Source organism: Tarenaya hassleriana, unplaced genomic scaffold (genome assembly GCF_000463585.1).
Source record: "Tarenaya hassleriana unplaced genomic scaffold, ASM46358v1 Cleome31, whole genome shotgun sequence".
NCBI classification, from domain to species: Eukaryota; Viridiplantae; Streptophyta; class Magnoliopsida; order Brassicales; family Cleomaceae; genus Tarenaya; species Tarenaya hassleriana.
In genome coordinates this window covers 1,590,463-1,610,333 of record NW_010966274.1, presented here as the reverse complement: position 1 = coordinate 1,610,333, position 19,871 = coordinate 1,590,463, and the positions used below count along the sequence as shown (strand labels likewise).

Genomic DNA, 19,871 nt, shown 5'->3' with positions numbered 1-19,871 from the left:
TAAGGTATTAAACGGATCCGTTCGGCCCATGTCCGAACCCGAATCCCATAATATTACAAAGATAACTGATTTCAGATCTGCAGATCATTTCAAAATCACAATCAAAATCAACATAATCAGCAATTTGCCAGTGTATGAAATCATCCCAAGAATTCTCAGTTATGACACCACACAATTGTGGTGCCATCCATTGATCTGCGCCTGAAAATAATCACCATACAATTCTCATTTCCCATTTTCCAGAACTCTAAAACACCTTTATTAGACTCAAAGACCCTTCTATAAGGGCCATTACCCATCATTTCCTGGGCGGAGAAACAGATCGGTTTAGGCCCGGAGAAGGGTTTTCGGGTTTTTAGGGCAAGAACCAGAAGGATTTATCAATGGAAGTGGCAGCAGCAATGGAGATTCTAACTGAGGAGAGTGACGAAGTAGAGATATACAGTGAACCCATTCTCTGTAAGGAAAAGGCAGAGGAGCTTCTAGCCCTAATTAACTTGCCCAAAGGACTTCTGCCATTGAAGGATTTGGAAGAAGTTGGGTATAATAAAACAAAGGGTTTTGTGTGGTTGAAGATGAGAAACAAGATTGAGCATAAATTCCGAGCAATAGGCCGGAAAGTATCGTATGACACAGAGATCACGGCCTTTGTCGAGGACGGTAGGCTGAGGAGACTTACCGGAATCAAGGCGAAGGAGCTCATGATTTGGGTTCCCGTTCACGATATCTTCATCAACAAGCAGGATCCCGGGAAGATCACGTTCTCTAATATCACTGGCCTGTCAAGAACATTTAAAGTTTCAGCCTTTGAGAGCGAAGACTGAGAAAAAGAGGGTTATGATCAGCAGAAAGGGAATGTATACAATTTCAGGGTTTGTATACTAAGATTGGGATACCATACGTTCTTATGGATGATGAACTAGAGTAAATAAAGGATTAAACTTGTCATATATATCAACCCGGATGGAGCTTATTCAATATCATAACTTGAAGTATGAAATCTGGATTGTATGAGAACTAATTCAGTACAGTGAATCAGTAAAATGAAATGCCATTAGAAGCAAAGTTCATATCAAGAACAGGAAGGCTAGGTTGGAACTTCTGTTATTACGAAAAACTGATAAAGCTGTATACCTGAATGCAATTAAGAAGAAGATTCCTTGATTGTCTCTTCAAACATCTTCCACCATCCTGGGATCAAATAAACGGTTTGAAATTAGATGACATATATATATATATCAACTTTTAGCCAAAAACAAAAGAGCATAAGGTTCACCACATAAAGCACCTTTCTTCATTCTTGCTGACATCACCCGAGAGGCTAGGCAATGCTAAAGGTTACTGAATATACCGGTATGTTCGGGTAACGAAGATTAAACCCTAAACCCTAAACCCTAAACCCCCTTGTGAACCGACAATGTTTGCCACGAACTCCAGACCAAAACTCTCAGGTATGATGTACCCCTAACGTGAAACTATACCACTCTAACGTGAAATGGTTTCTCCATGTGATCAGTTTCCTATTTGGTCGGCTCTTGTGTATCAGTTATGAATCTTACGATGTTCCTCCTAATGTGAAACTATACCTTCTGGAATCAGATATCTCTCTCACACCCAAACTTCAAAAACAAGTCATGGTGATGGATCTACTTTCTCCAAATTGTTATCTGCTTCTTTCCTACGACCGTATGTAATTATGTATGTCTTCGAGCACCAAGGGTCTTGAAATCCCACAAAATCTCCGATATCTCGTCCTGAGGCAAGGCTAGGCCCTCACGTTTAATCGATCTATGCAACTCGCAGAAGAATTTTGGATCTTGTAGTCTAATGTACTCCTGCAAAACCTGCTCATGCTCTGGGATCCAATTCCTAGGGAACGGAGTATAATCACAAGACGGAATCAAAGACATACGAGAGAACTGAACTCCTTTAATAGCATCAACTAGTCCCATTCTCAGAAGATCGGAGTATTCAGGTGCAGCATTATTGCTACTCTCCCTCAATGGGTGGCTAAGATCCCGTGATGCGATTTTGTACACCTTGGCACGGGATTTCAGTCTATACCTTGCAGCGTATAGTTTAGCCAGAGAGCTTCTGACAACATAAGCACAGAACCCAACAGCCTTTTTGCGGTTGTCTGCATATCTGTACCAATCAGCCATGGTTTCGAGAAACTTGTTCATCTGAGAATTGGTATGAGACTGGCTTGAATAGAGCATCGGAATACAAGGTAAAGGCTCGGGATCTTTGTCACCCTTCACAAATGCAAGCCGTCTAAATTTACGGACGCATTGTTCTAAACTAGCAGTCACCGAAAGCAAAGTTCCCACGCCCTTTTGGCTAACAATGTTGCCTCCACTTGATGTGTAACGTAGAGTTGGATAAATAACTCTTCTGCAAATTATATGGTCTAGGAAATGAATACCCCGGCTAATATGTTCAATTTCAATCTTCGAATTATCCAGTTTTAAACCTAGATTTCTCTCAACAAACTCAATTATTTCCCTTCGGATTTGAACTGCATCCTCTCTAGGCCCTCTAACCCCAATTAAGAAATGGCCTCCGTACCGAATGTAATCCATTTTCCTGGTTTTCTCCTTACCACTTGATGGAACAAACTCCGGCCACGATGGGTTGTGACAACCGTCGTCAATGGACTCTTTCCAGATGGAATCGTTCTTACAAGGTCTAAAATACTCAACTATCTTCGTTTCCATGAACTGATCCAACTCATTAAGACATACATTAGCAAGCAACGGACTCAATATGCCACAACAGCCATAAGAGGGCACCTTCCCAGCCTCTTCAGGAGCAAAATTGTAGAAAGTCCTCAGCCAGTAAGGATCTGGTTTTGGCTCATCCTCATTCAAAATTCTCTTTCTAGTCTTGTTCCTCTTTTCACGGCTCTTATTCCTTTTAGCTCCCAATCCATCATCTTTTCCGCCATCATCAGCGCCATCAAACACTTTCTTAACGGGCATTTTCAGAGAAGATCTGATCAAGCCTATGACTTTCCTATCCTTGACAACCTTTTCAACACAACTCGTCACCACATCAATGTCCACACGATCCAACAGCTCACTAACGTCACCCTTCATGAACCACAAGTACCCAGCGAAATTGCTCCTGATGGTTCTAATCACAGTATGTGGGTTTCTACCAGGACGAAACCCATGAGACTTACCCGAAAATCTCGCCTCGAAGAACGGCTCGAGCACCATCAGCAGAACCTCCTGAACCACCCTGTCCTGAAAAATCGGTTCTTCCGACTCCATCAACCTCTTTAGCTTCCCTCTCGACAAGGGCTTTCCTCCATTCGCCGATGCTCTATCGTTCGGGCTCCGCACGATCTGGTTCAGCTTATCATCCCACGGGAATCGGCCACTGCCGCGCGTGACAACGCGTTGCAGAGAGAGTAGCGCGTGGAGAGCGCTGGATTGGATGGCATTGCGAGGAGGGAAAGTGCCGGTGACGTGAGCGCACGCGCGCTGGTAGGCGAGGACCCATAAGTCGAACTTGGAGAGGAAGCCGGAGAGATTGGAGAAAGTTGCAGAAGAAGGGGAGGCGAAAGATTTGACCCAGAGGGAGAGACAGATATCGATGGGGTCCTCTCTGAGAAGGGAATACGGGTCGTGGGTCGGGTCGTCTTCTCGGGTGTCGGGTCGGCGAATCGGGTCGATCGAAAGGGAAGAGATGGACTTGCAGAAGGAGAAGGAGATGCATCGCAAGTGTTCGACGAAATTCCTCGCCGAAGTGAAAGGATGAGTCAGTCGCCTCATTCTCGCCGGCGATTGACCAAAAGACGGGCGACTGTTCTAAACCAAGTCGAGTCGAAAGATATTCTTATATAAATACAGCCCCAATATTTTATGTTTATTGCGGACCAAGCCTTATAGTTTTTGAATGAAAGATTACACCCCCATACATTTTTTCTTGTTCATGCTTCACGTGAATTAATGTCCTCATTTTCTATATTTAATTTCCGCATCCCTAAAGTATGCAATCATTGCAATGTAGCCCATCAAAATATGAGGTTTATAATTTGTAATTGAGCAAGAGTTCAAGTTTTGAATATTCAAAAGATAATTTGGATCCGCATTCAAATTCTACAACAAATTAAAAATAATTTTATAATTATTTTTAGTAAAAATCAGTATGTTTTTATAGTTTCTAAAAAGTAAAAGGTAAGTTTCTAATTTAATAAACCAATTATCACAAACTACTAAACTAAAATATTGATACATCCACATATAAATTATTGTAAAAAGTATATTGATAAATTTGCATATACAAAATTTATTCACGCTCATGACTCCACAATAACAAAATCATGGTCTTTTTTTATAGGAATGATTGCTTTGCCATTACATGATATCAAAAGGGTTATGCCACCGTAAAAGATTTGATCATCAAACGGCATTGTCTCCAGGCAGTGAAAACAGTTACCTTCTCCCTGAATCCGAGGGTTTCTGTTCATGGAACAGCAGAGCAAATCAACCATTATCCGGTTACCTGCACTAAAGACCGACGATAGAGATCGTTCGCCGGAAAGTTTAATCATCGAGACAGACGTTATTGAGCTCGTAAGATCTCATTGCATCCCCTACAATGCCGCTCGGGACGATAAAACTCAACACTGAGAAAACCCTGTCATTATCAAAATGCGATCATCGTCGAGGAAATCTCGATCCCGACCAGAACAAGGCAAGAAAACTGAACACGGAGAAAGCCCTGAAGACGAAACACTAACTCAACACTGAAAAAACAAAACAAAACAAAGGAGTTTCATGGCATCAACACTACAGAACCACCATTTTCAGAAAACTGCTCGCTGTTTCAAACCAAGCACACACACAAGGAACATCGGCTAAAAGAACGTTTTTTCTACAAAAGATTTGGATGCTGTTCTATTCAGACATAACAGATTGCAGATCCCCAGTACTCTGAATCAGTACTGCATCGATCAATGTACTGAGAGAGATACACCTAAGTTGCAGAAACAAGGAAATGCCCCAAAATTGGCAGATTGAATGAATCTGGACAGAGATTGAATCAGAAAGCAATGACTTCCGTATAGTCAATTCAGATCGAACATCTCGGGAAGATTTCGGCACAGCTTGAGCTAAAGCTGCGCCATGAAACATTCGAGAATATTCGACCTGATCTTAAGTACCTGTTATATCTCATCATGTTCACCGATCTCTGTCACGATACGAAATGCTTCCAGTTTACCCTGAAAACCCTAAAACAACGAATCCTATACCCAAAACACAAGCCCTTGGCACCGATTCAAACAATCGGAAAACTTTCACTTTCCTGAAAAACCCTAATCATAGAACCATGAATCCTACGACCAGAGATAAGACCCTCGACATCATATCTACCGATTCAAACAACTTCAAAAATTCATAGATTCGAAGAAAGAAAACGACAGAGAAAAAATCTCCTGCGAGCTTCGATCAAATCCATAGCTCGGGAAATCGCAGGAGATGGCGGCGGAGAGAGCAGAGTGAGAGGCTTCAGATTATAAATAAAGAACATTTGAAACGACGACGTTTAAACGCACCCTAAAACGATGACGTTTAAAGCAGCATCACAAAACGACAACGTTTAATCCCATCCAAACACGACGACGTTTAAATCCCTTACTAAAACGACGACGCTTAAATCCATGTCAAAACGACGACGCTTATCTCCACACCAAAACGACGACGCTTAAACTCATGACTGTTAAAAGCCATGCCAAAACGACAGCGTTTTGGAGTATTTATATTAAGCTTAAACCGATGCGTAGATATAGAACAATCATAGCCATGGCCAAACCCTAAACCAGAACGATGGCGAGAAGGGCGACGAAAACCAGAAACCCTAATATGGAAGCCCTAATTCTCACCGACCCCGAAAACCAAACCCTAACATCATCGACCACAGGTCCACACAAGGAGCTCATGTCGTCGGTCCTCGTGTTGTAATAAATGCTGAAGAAGGCGATCCTCGTCCGATCGGCCTTGGCCGTGAAATTCAGATCCGCCGTCTGAAAGCTCGAGTTCGATTCAGCCATGTAATGGAAGTTCCGTGTTTGATCGCCGGCGAAAGCCATCACGGCCAGTGGCTCCTTGCACTTGTCGCCGGCTTGGCCGAGGGAGAAGGTGAGAGTGTAGGGCCGGTCCGGTTTGGTCTGGACCATCTGAGAGATGATGCCTTCTTTGCCGGAGAGAAGCTCGACGGCTCGCTTCCCCTGTGGGACCGAGAAGTGGTCCGAGTCGATGAACCGGACCGCCCGGTTCGATTCGACGGTCCAACCGGGGAGGGACGAGGTTTCTTCGTCGAGGTTCGTGGGGAGAAGCACGCCGAGGGAAGTGTTCCTGAACATCCATGGACCTTCTTCAAAGCCTCCATTAACGACAACGTTGTCTGAAACATGAATAAAAAAACGAACATTATAATTTATAATCCAAATTGAATTTTGATTATATGTTTTTGGATATAACACGTTACGGAAACGAAAAAATTATCTAAAAAGATCCAAACTTGAGCGAAATTATTTTAAAAAATCCAGACTTTATGTGACCAAGCCATATATACTTGTATATATATATATATATAACTCGTTAAAAAAGATTAAGAGTTCATTTTAAAAAAAAAAAGATGATGTAAATATTTACCTTTAGGCTTATCAGGAGTGAAGAGCTTCTTAATAGCGACGTCATCAATGATGGGCCCACATGTGGGGTCGTCCTCCATACCAGGGTTTTTAAACGCCAGACGCACTTTCTCATCCTCGGCCTCAAACGCCAACGCGTACGGGTCCCAACCTTGAACGCTGTACAGCGTTTGCAGGTCGATGTTCCTGGACGCGGTCACCGCGTCAGCGTTTTCCGACGCGGACACCGTCACGTTCAGCGACTCGAGCTGAGCGCACGTGCGGGCGGCGCTGAACGTGACCGAGTAGACGAAGCCCTTCTCCACGGTCAGTACCTGGCTGATCTCGGCGTCGTTGCCAAGCCGAACGGCATGTCGGCCCTGCGGCACGATCAGGATCATTCCGCCTTGTTTTTGGCCGGACTGGACCAGCTCGACGGTGCCATTGGACAGCCAGCTCGGGATACCGTTCGGACCGTCGGCCACCGCGTCGTCCGGGAAGCCGTTGGGCGGCGGCGTTTCGAAATCGCCGTTCACCACTAGGCCTATAAGGTCTCAGGATAATAATATATAAACAAAATCGCTTCAAAATCATAATGAAGAGTTGAAAGTAAATTTGGAATTTATAAACATGAATTTAGAACGTTTTCAGAGATATTATAAAAAACTTTTCTAAATGAATAAATTATGGATGAACATATTATTTGTAAATCAAAATAATATATAATCGTTCAATACTGAATGATTATAAATCGAAAATTTGTTAAGAAAATCTAAAATTTTCAAAATAAAAACTGAACCAAAGACTGAACCAAATCGAATATAAAATAATTTTATAGAACTAAATACCAAAATGCCCACGCTGCAATTTTGGACCGTTGATTGAATTGAAAAAAAAATACATTTTGGATAATGTAACTCCTAAAATATATAAGAAAAATTAGAAAAATGTGTGCGAAAATGTGATATTTTTCCTGGGGTATGAAAATAGAGGATTTTATTTTTAAACAAAAACATTTTGTAGTATTTTCAATCCGTTAATAAAAAAATTACAAAAATTCAGATAAAAAAATAAAAATACAGCTAATAATTCCTATTCCTCATCCAATTGCTGTGATCACAAGGGCCCTACACGTCAACCTCAACTGGGCCTGGGGCCCATATATTTCAACAGTCCTTTTGACTTGGAAAACTACATTTACATTTACACATTCAACAAAATGCCCTCTTTTTCAAGGAAAATGAAAAAAAAAATAACTTTATTTCCATTCATTTACCAAATTTGAAAAAAGGGAACGTAAAAAGATTTGAAGTAAATTTTAAAAATTAAAAATTATTTGTTTTTTTTAAATAAAAAAGACAAAAAAAAAACAGGCTGTAGAGAAGTTGTCCTAAAAATAGTGGCATTTCCATGTCGTTTTGCTAAGGAGACAATGTCGTTTTTTTATTTATTAGACAAATTAAAGAAAAAAGTGGACCGTACATGTGGAGCAACATCTTATTTTTTTTATCTTTAATAAAAAAAAATTCATAATTTTTTTTGAATTTATAACCGGTAAAAAAAATAATTTAGATTTTAAAAAAAATATTCTTAAAATTATAAAATATATATAATTATAATTCTCAAACTTATAAAATATATCATTAAAATTCTCAAACTGATTTTTAAATTCTCAAACTGACATCATTTAATAAATTTGAGAATTATAATGATATATCATCATTAAACAAATTTAAAAATTAATTTTTAAATTTGGAAATAAATTTTTCACCGAAAAGTTTAAAAATTTGTTTTCCGTTTATAAATTTTTACGGGTTTTACCCATAAAAAATAGCTATCCCAAGTTTCAAGAAAATAACTTCAATTAATATTTACTAAGATTAGTATTTTCAACATGGTCCATGTAACACACATTGTTATCAATAAGTTCATTAACACGTTAAAATGTAACATGGACCAATCGGGATTTTCCAAATTTTCACGAGTAAATACACCATAATATATAAATTTTTATTTACTTAATACACAAAATAATAAGAGGATAATTAAGTCAAAGTCACAAAGACGAACAAAGGACCTTCGAGCAGATGGTGGCGATGACGGTGACGTCAAACTTTTCGGAATTGACAAACTGACCCACTAACTTTCATTTTATCCCGGATTGAGATCGATTAAACTTAAATTACTATTCACACCCCAACTCCAACCCGGTGAGTTAACATAAAACCGTACAAAATCTTAGGCAAAACACTTCATGTTTCCGAGTTGACTCAGAGAATAATATACCATAAAGGTTGAAACTTTGTTCTCCACTTACGTTAATACATCATTATTCATAAGCTGACGACGAGTTCTGATTCAATGTTAGAGCCTCTAATTGGAATAGAAGGTTTAGTTTTAAAGTAATCTCCTTTAAGCAAGAAAATCACAGATTCTTGGTCGGATTTCTGAAATCTAGGTAAAGGTTTTTGCTTTAGGAAACCCAGAAACAACCCAACACAGAATCGCCATGAAAGCTCAAGGAAACTGCACAGGGTGTGAACGAGAGAAGCGTACCGTCTTCGACCGCCGGAGCTCCGGCGTCTTTTCCGGCGGCGGCGGCGGCGAGCATAAGCGTGAGAATGGCGACCCATTTGCGTCTGTTGCTGCTCCAACCCATTTTCTCCTTCTTCAACAAATCTCTCTCTCTCTCTGTGAAAGTGTCTAATGTTCTTTTCGGGCAGAGAGCAAAAAGGGTAGGGTTGAGAACTCGAGGGGCAGTGTCCTTTTAAACCAAGATTCCTCAACTCCTGTAATTTTTTAAACTAGTTTAAATCTTTAATTTACCATGTACCTTCATGCACATAATATAATATAATATGGTTTACTATCAAATGGAGGGGGTGGCCGTCTCGGTTCGTTTTTAACCGAATTGTAATGAACTGAAAATTTCGATATTTTTTCAAACCGTATCAATCGAAAATTTCAAACGACATGTTTTTTATAAAACCGAATCCAACTTTATAAAATTTCTGAAAAAAAACGATTTTTTTAAAAAGATCTATTTAAAAAAATCGATTTTTTTTAATAAAAACCGAAACCGAACCGTACCAAAATTGAAACCGAACCAAACCAAACCAAATAATATACGGTACTAATTTGGTATAAAATTTAAAATAATAAATAAACTATTTCCGAAACGAACAGTTAAGAAGTCCGAAACGCCGACTTCTAATTAGATATATCAAAAAAAGATGCATTAGATATTTTAAACTATGATCTGTCTAACAGGTGAGAGATTAATAAGTGGAGCCCAATTTCATCAACCCTATTTCTTTTTGTATTAGTTTGACAAAATAAAAAGGGTCTCTTTAGAATTTAATTACAGCTTTTTGCTGTTGTTGATTGATCAAAGGAAGACCATTTTCTCCGGAACTTACTGGGCTTATGATATATATATATATATATATATATATAGGGGTAATTTCGTCAAGTTACATGTTGTTTGTATATAAATGCTACATATATATATATATATATGTTATTTTACCCTACTCACCCGTTTTAATATAAGAAAATAGGGTAAGAACTTCGAATCCTGGATACATTATAAGCGTCATCAAATGTCACCAGTATTTATTCTCTTTGTCAATAAATTTGATATATATATATATATATAGTTATATATTTACATTTATAATTTAATTTCACATCTTTTTCGTGGACTCACTAGTTGGGCTCTTTGATCAGCCCAATAAGGCCCAACTAATCCGGGTCGGGTTGGATTCGTACCCGGATTTTTGTCTGGGTCAAAATCGCACTCCGTCTCCTCGATCATACTTTTCTCCAACGCGTCTCTCTCTCTCTCTCTCTCTCTCTCTCTCTCTCTCTCCCCCCCTCGGCGATTGTTCCACCATTAGCCTCCGCCTGAACACGGCGGAGGAAGTTGGCGAAATCTTGATCTTCGGACCGCGAGAAAGCGAAGCTACCGGATCTGTCTCGAGGAAGGAATCATGGACGAGGAGGCGGGAAAACTCGGCGGCTCCGTCGCAGACCAGCAGCAGCGTCAATGCTATTACGGCACGTTTCAAGGCGTCGCGAACTATTATCCTCCGCCGCAGATTCAGCCAGCGGTTGCCCCGAATCCCATGTTTCCCGGCCCTGTTTATCAGAATGTTCAAGGTTTTTTTTTTTATATCTGTTTTGAACCTTTTTTTTTTAAACATGGTTTATGGGTCTTCCCGGTTTTTGAAAAGTTTTTGCTATTGAAATTTCAGGTCATGGTGGAGGTTTTGTGAATTATCCTCAACCTCAAGGATATCAAGTTGTTCCCGGTAATTCATCAAATCTCAATCCCTCTGTCATGTTTAGAAGAAAAACACCCTTTTCCGGTGAATTTTCATAAGATCCAATGGCAAATTTCAACAGATTTAATCTGTCCATAGTCGCGTAATGGTCAGAGGATGAGGGTTGATGTTGTTGAATTGTTATTTGTTCTGGTTTTGTTGTTTTTAGGTTACACTGTCGTTGAGGTGAGACCGATGACTGAACATAGCCTTCCTTGCTGTGGCTTGGGCATGGGCTGGTTCCTGTAAGTTCCCTTAGTTTTTTTCTATCATTTTGATATGTGAATTGCCTTCTCAAAGGTTTGCTTACTTTGCTCGAGTTTCTACTGCATTGTGCATCTTCCCATGTGGAAGATCGTACCAAATCAAGCATGAACTCCGCTCTCTGAACTCCGCTCTCTGCCTTCGTTATAGCGTTTCATATGGTGGTTTTCGTGTTTGTTCTTAGTTTCCTGAATGTTGTGTACTAGAGTTGTGTCATCAATGATCATAATCAGTTGCAGATCCCGCCTTAGATTCTCTGCCGGAGTTGAGAGCATTGTTCTTCATAGGAATCTGACTTTGAATTGCTTTTCAGTTGCGCCCGTTTTTAGAGAGAAGTCGCCTGTTTTTTTAGAAAATCATAATCTAGTGAAACCGCTGTATTTGTTGTATGATACGACACACCCTTTTGAGCGTCTAATCCGTACACTTTGCCTATGGAAGGTTTACACTTAACCGAGATTCGAAAGTTTTTTCCTCCCCGCCCGTCTTTCTGTGCCCTACCCGCATAAACATGTCTCGTTGTTCATGTGTAAGGTCTTGGCTCTGTTTTCCAGGTTTATCCTCGGGTTCTTGTTCGGCGGCATTCCCTGGTACCTCGGGGCATTTATCCTTCTTTGCACATCTGTTGACTACAGAGAGAAGCCCGGATACATTGCCTGCGCCATCGCTGTGAGTTCCTATCACTGTTTCGTCCCGTCTTCTTCCTTTCCCCCTTCTTCATCATACCACCGGAAAATTACTCTGGAAGATCAAAAAAAGTCGCAGTCTTTTTAGTTCATATGCGTTCATCAGCAGAGTCTCTGATACATTTTCCTTTTCCATTCTCCTTGGTGCTGAAATCTGCGCAGTCTGTTGTCTATATGATGGCCCTCACGCTTGGAGCGACTCGGAGTGTTAATATATGGTGAAGTGAAGCCTTTCAGCATCATGAATATTGAATATTGTGTATATATACATATATTCATATATATATATATATATATATATATATATATATATTATGACCATGGTGGTATATTTTGATGATTTATATTTATACGATGGATCAACTCTTCTTTGCAATCTGTATCATGTGATTGCAATCTGTTTGTCATTCATTGCCAGCTGCATGAACCAATACATGGGTTCGGACAATGGCATCTTTTAATGCAATCTTTGATATGTAATGATAGCTAGGGGTGGCCAATTCGGGTTTCGGTTCGGTTATATCCGGGTTCAGTTATTTCGGTTATAGAAAAACTATAACCATTCGGTTTTTATATAAATTTCGGTTCGGATTCGGTTCGGTTTCGATAAAAAGTTTAATTTTCCAAAGAAATTGTCAGTTATTCTCTCGGTTTTTTCGATTATTTTTTATTCGGTTCGGTTCAGCTTCAGTTTTTTCGGATGTAAGGAAATCATAACCGTTCGGTTTTGATGTCGGGATCGGTTCGGATACGGTTATGTCTTATTCGGTTCGGTTATTCGGTTAATAACCAAAATAGTCACCCTAACAATAATACCTTTATTAGAGTCTAGTGATTCCTTTTTTTCCCTAGTTTAATGACTGAATTTTAAAACCCCAAAAAAATTTATGGAATTCAGGGTTCCAAATAAACTGAGTTTTTAAGAGAGAATCAAATAAAAATGTATTCCCTTAGTTTTTTAATAATCGTTTTAACTTCTTTTTTTTCTCAATCCCTACTAAAATATAAAAAATTCATATATACTCTTATTTAATAGTTAAAATATAATTAATATTCATTAAGTTTTGATGATAAAAACTAGTTCACATTAATAGTTTATTAGAGTTTTGATAGTTTTAATTTAGATTAAATTGAGAATTCTTTTAAAAAATTATCAAAAAAATCTAAAATCTATTTAGTAACAAAAATACTGTATATAACATCAACTATTAAACGAAACCAGTACATGAAATTATCGAAACTCTAAAATAAATATATAATTTTGCTTATTTTCTTAAAAAATATACTGATTATTTAAGTTTGCATATAAATATATAGAGTTTAAAAATGTTTTTAGATTTCTATCATACTAATAAAAACATTAAATGACGGTTAAAATGTACGTTTTAAAAATAATTTAGGTTAACAATATTCAAATATGTATTTTTAAAAGTTTTTATAGAAATAAGGTAATTTTAAAACGGGTGAAATTCAATAATATTTTAGATTATATGAAATTAAAATAGTAATGTATTTACACTGTATAAAAATAGAAGATTTTGATAATTTCATTTACTTTGATTATTTTTATTGTAATTTTCTTTTTTTTTTAGTTATTAAATTATGCATTATTGAATTATGAACTGCTACTGACCCTTTTAGTCTTCACAGGCTTTTTATCGGGCTTTTAAAGATCAAGGCCCATTGGGCTATTTATAAACAAAAACTGAAATTAGGGTTTTTTTTTCTTTTGCACTCTCTCTCCACGACCTCATTTATAATCCGTAAAAACCCTAGCTTCCGACTCCTGGAGGATTCAATCGTCTGCAAGAGTTGCGCTTAGCGGCATTACTCTATCCTCTCGAGGAAGAAATGGTCACTTTCAGGGTAAGTTCATATCCTAATTGTTGTTTTGAAACCTGTTCTCCGTAGCCATTGCTGTCGTCTTTCTTAGGTTTTTCGAATCTGATCTGATCTCATGTCCTGTGCGGAAGAGCTCTCCCGACAGAGACCGATGAGCACCCCAAGATTTACAGGATGAAGCTCTGGGCCACGAACGAGGTTCGTGCCAAGTCCAAGTTCTGGTCAGTATCTGGGTTCATTCTCGATTTTTTTTTTTGGGGTTTGATCTCCGTTTTCGCCTCTTGTTTAAATATTTTCGTGTTCGTGTTTGGATTCAGGTACTTCTTGAGGAAGCTGAAGAAGGTTAAGAAAAGCAATGGACAGATCCTTGCCATCAATGAGGTACTTAAATTTTGCTCTTTTGTCGTTGATTAAAGAAAATGGTTGTAGGATCTGAACTTAGTTCTGATTCCGGCGTTAGGGTTTTGTCCTGAAAATCTTCGTGTATATTACTCGTAAGCTTTGTGGCGGATGTCTCTTGTTGTACTGAATCTCTTACAGTAATTGTATCAAAATCTTAGGGGTATTACTCACATCTTGACCTCCATTGATGTTGATCATGAAGAGTGCCTGTGAACCAATGATCTAATTCCATTATTGCCTAAATTAAATAAATTTAGTTTTTGATTCGAGCTTTGCTTTCCTAATGTTTGGTTTATGTTGGTTTAGCTGGATATTTTCCTGTCTTGATCTCTCCTCTCACATCCGGCATCCTGTCCTGTCTTGGAATTGATGTGTTACCTATGCAAACTATTGTTCTGCAACTCCGAAAGATTAGTGAACACACATTAATGTCTGTTTCTGCTATTGGCACCATCACTAGTCTGTTAGTATTCGAGTCACAGTTCATGATATTGTCTTTGAAGTTCTTTGCTTGATATGTTTACTCTGAATCACTCGGGCTGATGTTTGGGAAGAACCCGTCAAAGATCATGAACTATGGAATCTGTTGTCTGATAAGTTTACCCTTGTCTGTTGGGTTTGAGTCACAGTTCAGGGTATTGTCCTTGAGGTTCTTTGCTTGACATGTTTATTCTCAATGACTCGGCCAGTTCTTTTGGAAGAACCTGACAAAGATCACGAGCTATGGAATCTATCTGATATGTTTACTCTGACAAGTCTACACTAGGCTGTTAGGGTTTGAGTCACAGTCCATGGTATTGTCTATCGAGGTTCTTTACTTGACATGTTTACTCTGAATGACTCGGGCAGATCTTTGAGAAGAACCCGACAAAGATCAAGAACTACGGAATCTGGCTGAGGTACCAGAGCCGAACTGGATACCACAACATGTACAAGGAATACCGCGACATCACGTTGAACGGTGCGGTGGAACAGATGTACACCGAGATGGCATCCCGACACCGTGTAAGGTTCCCGTGCATCCAGATCATTAAGACAGCCACCGTCCCGGCCAAGCTATGTAAGAGAGAGAGCACGAAGCAGTTTCACAACAGCAAGATCAAGTTCCCGTTGGTATTCAGGAAGGTTAGGCCGCCGACCAGGAAGCTCAAAACAACGTACAAGGCTTCCAAACCCAACTTGTTCATGTAAAAGGTATATGACACAAGGTGAGATTGAATTCATGGTTTTTTGGTTGAATCATGATGAAAGTATGAAGCTTTTTTGTCTTTGATGGATCTTGTTAGTGTTACTGAAGAGATTGAACTCATTACTTGTTGGATTTTTTGCAGTTCATGAACAGACATTTTCTCATTATGTTTACTTCAATGTCTTGTTCTTGTAGTTTAGGAAATATAGTTCTCAAAATATGTTTTCAATGAATAATTAATTTGCATTATACAAAAAAAAATAACATGCATATAAGTAAGTTACATACAAAAATCACTTGTTGACACATGAACTTGTAAAAAAGTTGTCCATAAATATATGAATTACAAAATTTTTAGAAGAAATATAAGAATTTTATTAAATTCTATATTGTTTTTTTTCTTTCAAATTCATGGACTAATATGCAATTTTTTCTAATAGTTATGTGGGTTGGTATGGTATGGCGCTTATTATATGCTACTACTATTTGATTTATGGTCTATAAACTATATATCCGAAAAGTATAGGGATTAATTGTGTATATATCGTTATGTAACTTCTAATTGTTTTGGTGTGTAGAATGTGAAATACAAATTCTATATAAATGTAGCCCCAAATTCGGACGATAAATATAATTTCTCTAAAATTCTAATTTTCAGAAAAATATTTCCGTCCATGAAAACGATCCAAAAGGTTGCGGCTAGGGGTGGGCAAAATAATCAAACCCGAATAACCGAATCGAATCCGACCGATAAATATCCGAACCGAACCGAATTGAACCGAATAAAATTAAATAACCGTTTGGTTATGATTTTTTAAAACCCGAAATAACCGAACCCGAACCGAACCGAACCGATTAAAAATTATTAACCGTTTGGTTATAAATTTTTATAAACCGAATTAACCGAACCCGAACCGAACCGAACCGAAATGTTTATATATCTTCATTTATATATATTTATATACATATATAAATATTTATATTCTTAATTTAATCATTGTTTTATTATATTTTAAATGCATTTTATTATTATTTTTAGAGTTCGTGTGATATAAACATTAGAAAAAAAACGATCTTTATTTATTTAATAGTTTTATATCAAAATATAAATTTAGATATTATTATTTTATATGTTAAAATAATTATGATAATATTTTATTTGAATATTTTTAATTATAAATGAATTGATTTTTTAAATATTATAACCGAATCGAAACCGAATCGAACCGAATCTTTATTTGGTTATAGTTTTAAATAGACAAAACCGAGCCGAATGGAACCGAAACCGAACCGAATCGAATAAAATTAATTAACTGTTTGGTTATGAGATTTAATAACTCGAAATAACCGAACCCGAAATAATCGTAACCAATTAACCCGTAACCGACCGTTCGCCTACCCCTAATTGCGGCCATTCAATTTCCAAATGAATTCAGATGCATGATTTATTATCGATCGTATTTTCATGGTAACGATCGTATTATTTTAATTTATATGCAAGTATTTAATTGTTTATTATCGATCGTATTATTTTAATGTATAGCAACATACATATTAGATTTAGGGTTGGTCCACATTTGGTTATTTTATTACCATCGTGTTTTAACTTATAATAATATATTAGATTTAGGTTTGGTTATTTTATTGCTTGATCAAATTAATTAAATGTCCCTCTACTTTAAAAAATAAAAATAAAAATGTTATATATCCTGTCACAGAATAAATGAGACTAACCAAAAATCTAATGAAAATTTTGGCATGATTAATAACTCAATGTTCATATTTCACGGATTGAAATTGCATTATGCATTTATTTATTGTATGGGTTTAGAACTTTAGAAGGCCGTACGGTTCAATGAAGACGTACATTATATCTATCCATGCATACGTTATTAAATATTAATAGGGCTTTGGTTATGTTTTTTTTTTATATTAGACAATTTGCAAATAGGAAAAAAAGTTTTATTTAAGCCTAGTGAAAACAACATATATGGCAATATAATAATATTTGAATCAAAGATAATTAGTAAGTCGAGATTGTCATTTATTTTTAAAAATCAATTGTGCTTTAATTTTATTAAGTAAAATTAATTGAAATTTTTAGTTTATTAAAAAATTAATATATATTTTGAAGAAAACAAAAACTAAACAGAGTCCGAATTAATCAAAATTGGACATAAAAACTAAACTAAAAAAAATTTGAATTCGAAAAATGAAAAAAATCCATATTAATCATGTACTAACAAAATCTAGAAAAATAAAACATACAAAAAATAGAAAATTATATATATATATATATAAAACTTTTCATTCGAGATTATCAAAGATATATATATTTTTTTCAATTGTTAATATGATTAAGACGATGGTCAACTTTGTATTTTTTTTATTGACCACGAAGTATTCTAAACGGCGTTCAACTATAAATACCTTTAAACCTTACATATTCAGAGTCAACTTTGTATTTTTGCGTATGTCATTCAAAAGAGAATCCGGACAGAAAAATGTTGACTAGCCGATCCAAAAGATAAAATAAAATTAATTGCCAAAAGACAATTTTAAAAATTATAACCGTTTTTCTACTATTTTTCCCTATAAATACATTTCACTTTCCGACTCGCCAATTCACCGAACTAAAACCAAGAATCTCCACATTCGAAAATATGGTTAAGACCACAAAAGGAAAACAAAAAATCGACATGAAAAAGGTCGAAAACGAGGAAGATCGCATGATAACATTCTCGAAACGTAGATCGGGAATCTTCAAAAAAATCAACGAGCTCGTGACATCCTGCGACGCTGAAGTCGGATTCTTGGTGTTCTCTCAGGTAGGAACACCGTTCACCTTTTCGCACCCTTCAATGGAGGTCGTGGCTAACCGTTTCACAAACCCTAAACGCCAGACCCCTCGAGACAATGCTCAGATCGTCGGGGAAGCGTACAGGAAACAGCGGATCGAGGAGCTGTCCGAAACGTACGAGAAGCTCGCCGAGGAGGTGGAGGAGGAGAAGGAGAAGCAGAAGGCGTTGGAGGATCTGGTGGAAGAGAAGAAGTTAGATACGTTCTGGTGGAAGACTCCGATCGAGGGCATGAACGAAGATGACCGAACCCTAGTGCATGACACTTTCGTGGAATTGCACGATGGTTTGTGCGATTTGCTCGCCGAGCGTTTGCGTTTGGCGTCTGACGATAGCGCTTGATTGCTTCTTGTGGGTGGTGGGTGGGATGGCCTTTTAGGGTTTCGGTTTGGTTCGGTTATGTTTCGGTTTCATTAAAATAAAATCATCCGGTTTTTATATTAAATCCGGTTTGTTATTTTCTATTTCAGTTTGGATTTCGTATTATTAATAAAAATATTCGTGTTTCGAATAAATTTGTGGTTGTGTTTTTCGATTTGGTTTGATTTGGGTTAGAGAAATTATAACAACTATGTTTTTATATCAATTTCGAATTATATTTTATTTGGTTTGGATCAACTATTAAGGAAATTGACCTAATTTCTAGGACATGAACACCAAGAAGATTTCTTCTTAACGTTGTTTTCATCGCTTCCATTATATTACATTTCATATACATATATATATACATATAAAATGTTAACACGGAATAATATATCACTAATTAAATTTAATAGAACACAATAAAAATATAATTAAACTATCATAATCTCATCATTCTTTTGTACATGTTAAATACAAAAAACTTGTATCAATGCGTCCAAAATCATTAACAATTTGGTTTAAAGAACTTAGAAATGCCCCAACAAGCTCGAAATAACTTCAAAGTCAAATTGATTAAAAATATATATTAAAAACCCACGTGACAAGAAAGAACATTTTTATACGTATTCATAGGGTGACATGTATATATCTATATATTATGCTCTATAATTTAATATATAATAATTTTATTGGTATAAACGATAGACGTATTATATACTCTTCGTATGTTTTATAAGCTATTTTTTTTCCTTTGTGTATGTTTCATTTGCTCGTATTTTAATTTTTTTTTTTGATAAAATCGTATTTTAAATTTTTTTAACGACGAAAAAACTTCCAATTCAATAATAATTGGCGTTCAAGTTTTTTTTAAGTAAAAATTCCAAAAAGATCATCCAACTTTCAGATATTAAAAAAAATTATACAATTTTTTATGACTCCCATATTTAAATTAATTTTCAAAACTTGAAAAAAAATATTCAATTTTTAAATTGTTGGTAAAAACTCAACTCTACATGACGTTAAAATCGATAACCAGATGGTAATGAGATATTAACCCGTATCATCTCATCGATTGCTAAGTCATTAAATAATTTTTAAAAATATATAATAAAATAAATAGAAATTTGACAATACACACATATATATATATATATATATATAGGGGTGTAAAACGGGCCGGCTCGGCCCAACCCAGCCCGGCTCATTCCGATCTAAATTTTTTTTAGTCCAGTCCAGTCTGACCCGTTTTTTTAGCGAGCCATAAATATATCAGCCCAACTCATATCTTCTTAACCCGCG

At 36.8% G+C, this 19,871-nt stretch overlaps 5 protein-coding genes across 7 annotated transcripts; 3 read left to right on the top strand and 2 right to left on the bottom strand.

Moving 5' to 3' along the window:
- Positions 1-66: 66 nt before the first annotated feature.
- On the bottom strand, positions 67-3,978 carry LOC104820647 (uncharacterized mitochondrial protein ymf11). The gene is made up of 3 exons (XM_010551184.2): positions 1,289-3,978; positions 1,135-1,191; positions 67-779 (listed from the first exon to the last, which is right to left on the bottom strand). Exon 1 carries the CDS (start codon positions 3,777-3,779, stop codon positions 1,695-1,697), a length of 2,085 nt encoding a protein of 694 aa, XP_010549486.1. The 5' UTR covers positions 3,780-3,978; the 3' UTR covers positions 67-779; positions 1,135-1,191; positions 1,289-1,694.
- Positions 323-908, top strand: LOC104820708. Its single transcript, XM_010551268.2, has one exon. It carries the CDS (start codon positions 384-386, stop codon positions 822-824), a length of 441 nt encoding a protein of 146 aa, XP_010549570.2. The 5' UTR covers positions 323-383; the 3' UTR covers positions 825-908.
- A 1,544-nt stretch (positions 3,979-5,522) lies between the features above and the next one.
- On the bottom strand, positions 5,523-9,390 carry LOC104820646. The gene is made up of 3 exons (XM_010551183.2): positions 9,200-9,390; positions 6,666-7,187; positions 5,523-6,414 (listed from the first exon to the last, which is right to left on the bottom strand). The coding sequence occupies exons 1-3, from the start codon at positions 9,300-9,302 to the stop codon at positions 5,825-5,827; spliced, it is 1,215 nt and encodes a 404-aa protein (XP_010549485.1). The 5' UTR covers positions 9,303-9,390; the 3' UTR covers positions 5,523-5,824.
- Positions 9,391-10,467: 1,077 nt separating this feature from the next.
- On the top strand, positions 10,468-15,530 carry LOC104820645 (60S ribosomal protein L18a-2). 2 transcript variants are annotated; one of them, XM_010551182.2, is made up of 7 exons: positions 10,475-10,804; positions 10,900-10,956; positions 11,138-11,213; positions 11,787-11,927; positions 13,892-13,981; positions 14,078-14,141; positions 15,012-15,530. In XM_010551182.2, exons 1-7 carry the CDS (start codon positions 10,636-10,638, stop codon positions 15,351-15,353), a joined length of 939 nt encoding a protein of 312 aa, XP_010549484.1. In that variant the 5' UTR covers positions 10,475-10,635; the 3' UTR covers positions 15,354-15,530. The 2 variants fall into 2 exon arrangements, with proteins under 2 accessions (XP_010549483.1, XP_010549484.1); XM_010551181.1 differs by lacking the exons at positions 13,892-13,981; positions 14,078-14,141; positions 15,012-15,530 and adding an exon at positions 12,081-12,438 and having other exon boundaries at positions 10,468-10,804; positions 11,787-11,901.
- A 2,483-nt stretch (positions 15,531-18,013) lies between these two features.
- Positions 18,014-18,611, top strand: LOC104820644 (agamous-like MADS-box protein AGL61). Of its 2 annotated transcripts, XM_010551179.1 has the most exons (2): positions 18,014-18,179; positions 18,255-18,611. In XM_010551179.1, the coding sequence occupies exons 1-2, from the start codon at positions 18,015-18,017 to the stop codon at positions 18,549-18,551; spliced, it is 462 nt and encodes a 153-aa protein (XP_010549481.1). In that variant the 5' UTR covers position 18,014; the 3' UTR covers positions 18,552-18,611. The 2 variants fall into 2 exon arrangements, with proteins under 2 accessions (XP_010549481.1, XP_010549480.1); XM_010551178.1 differs by having other exon boundaries at positions 18,014-18,611.
- The last annotated feature ends 1,260 nt before the right edge of the window (positions 18,612-19,871 follow it).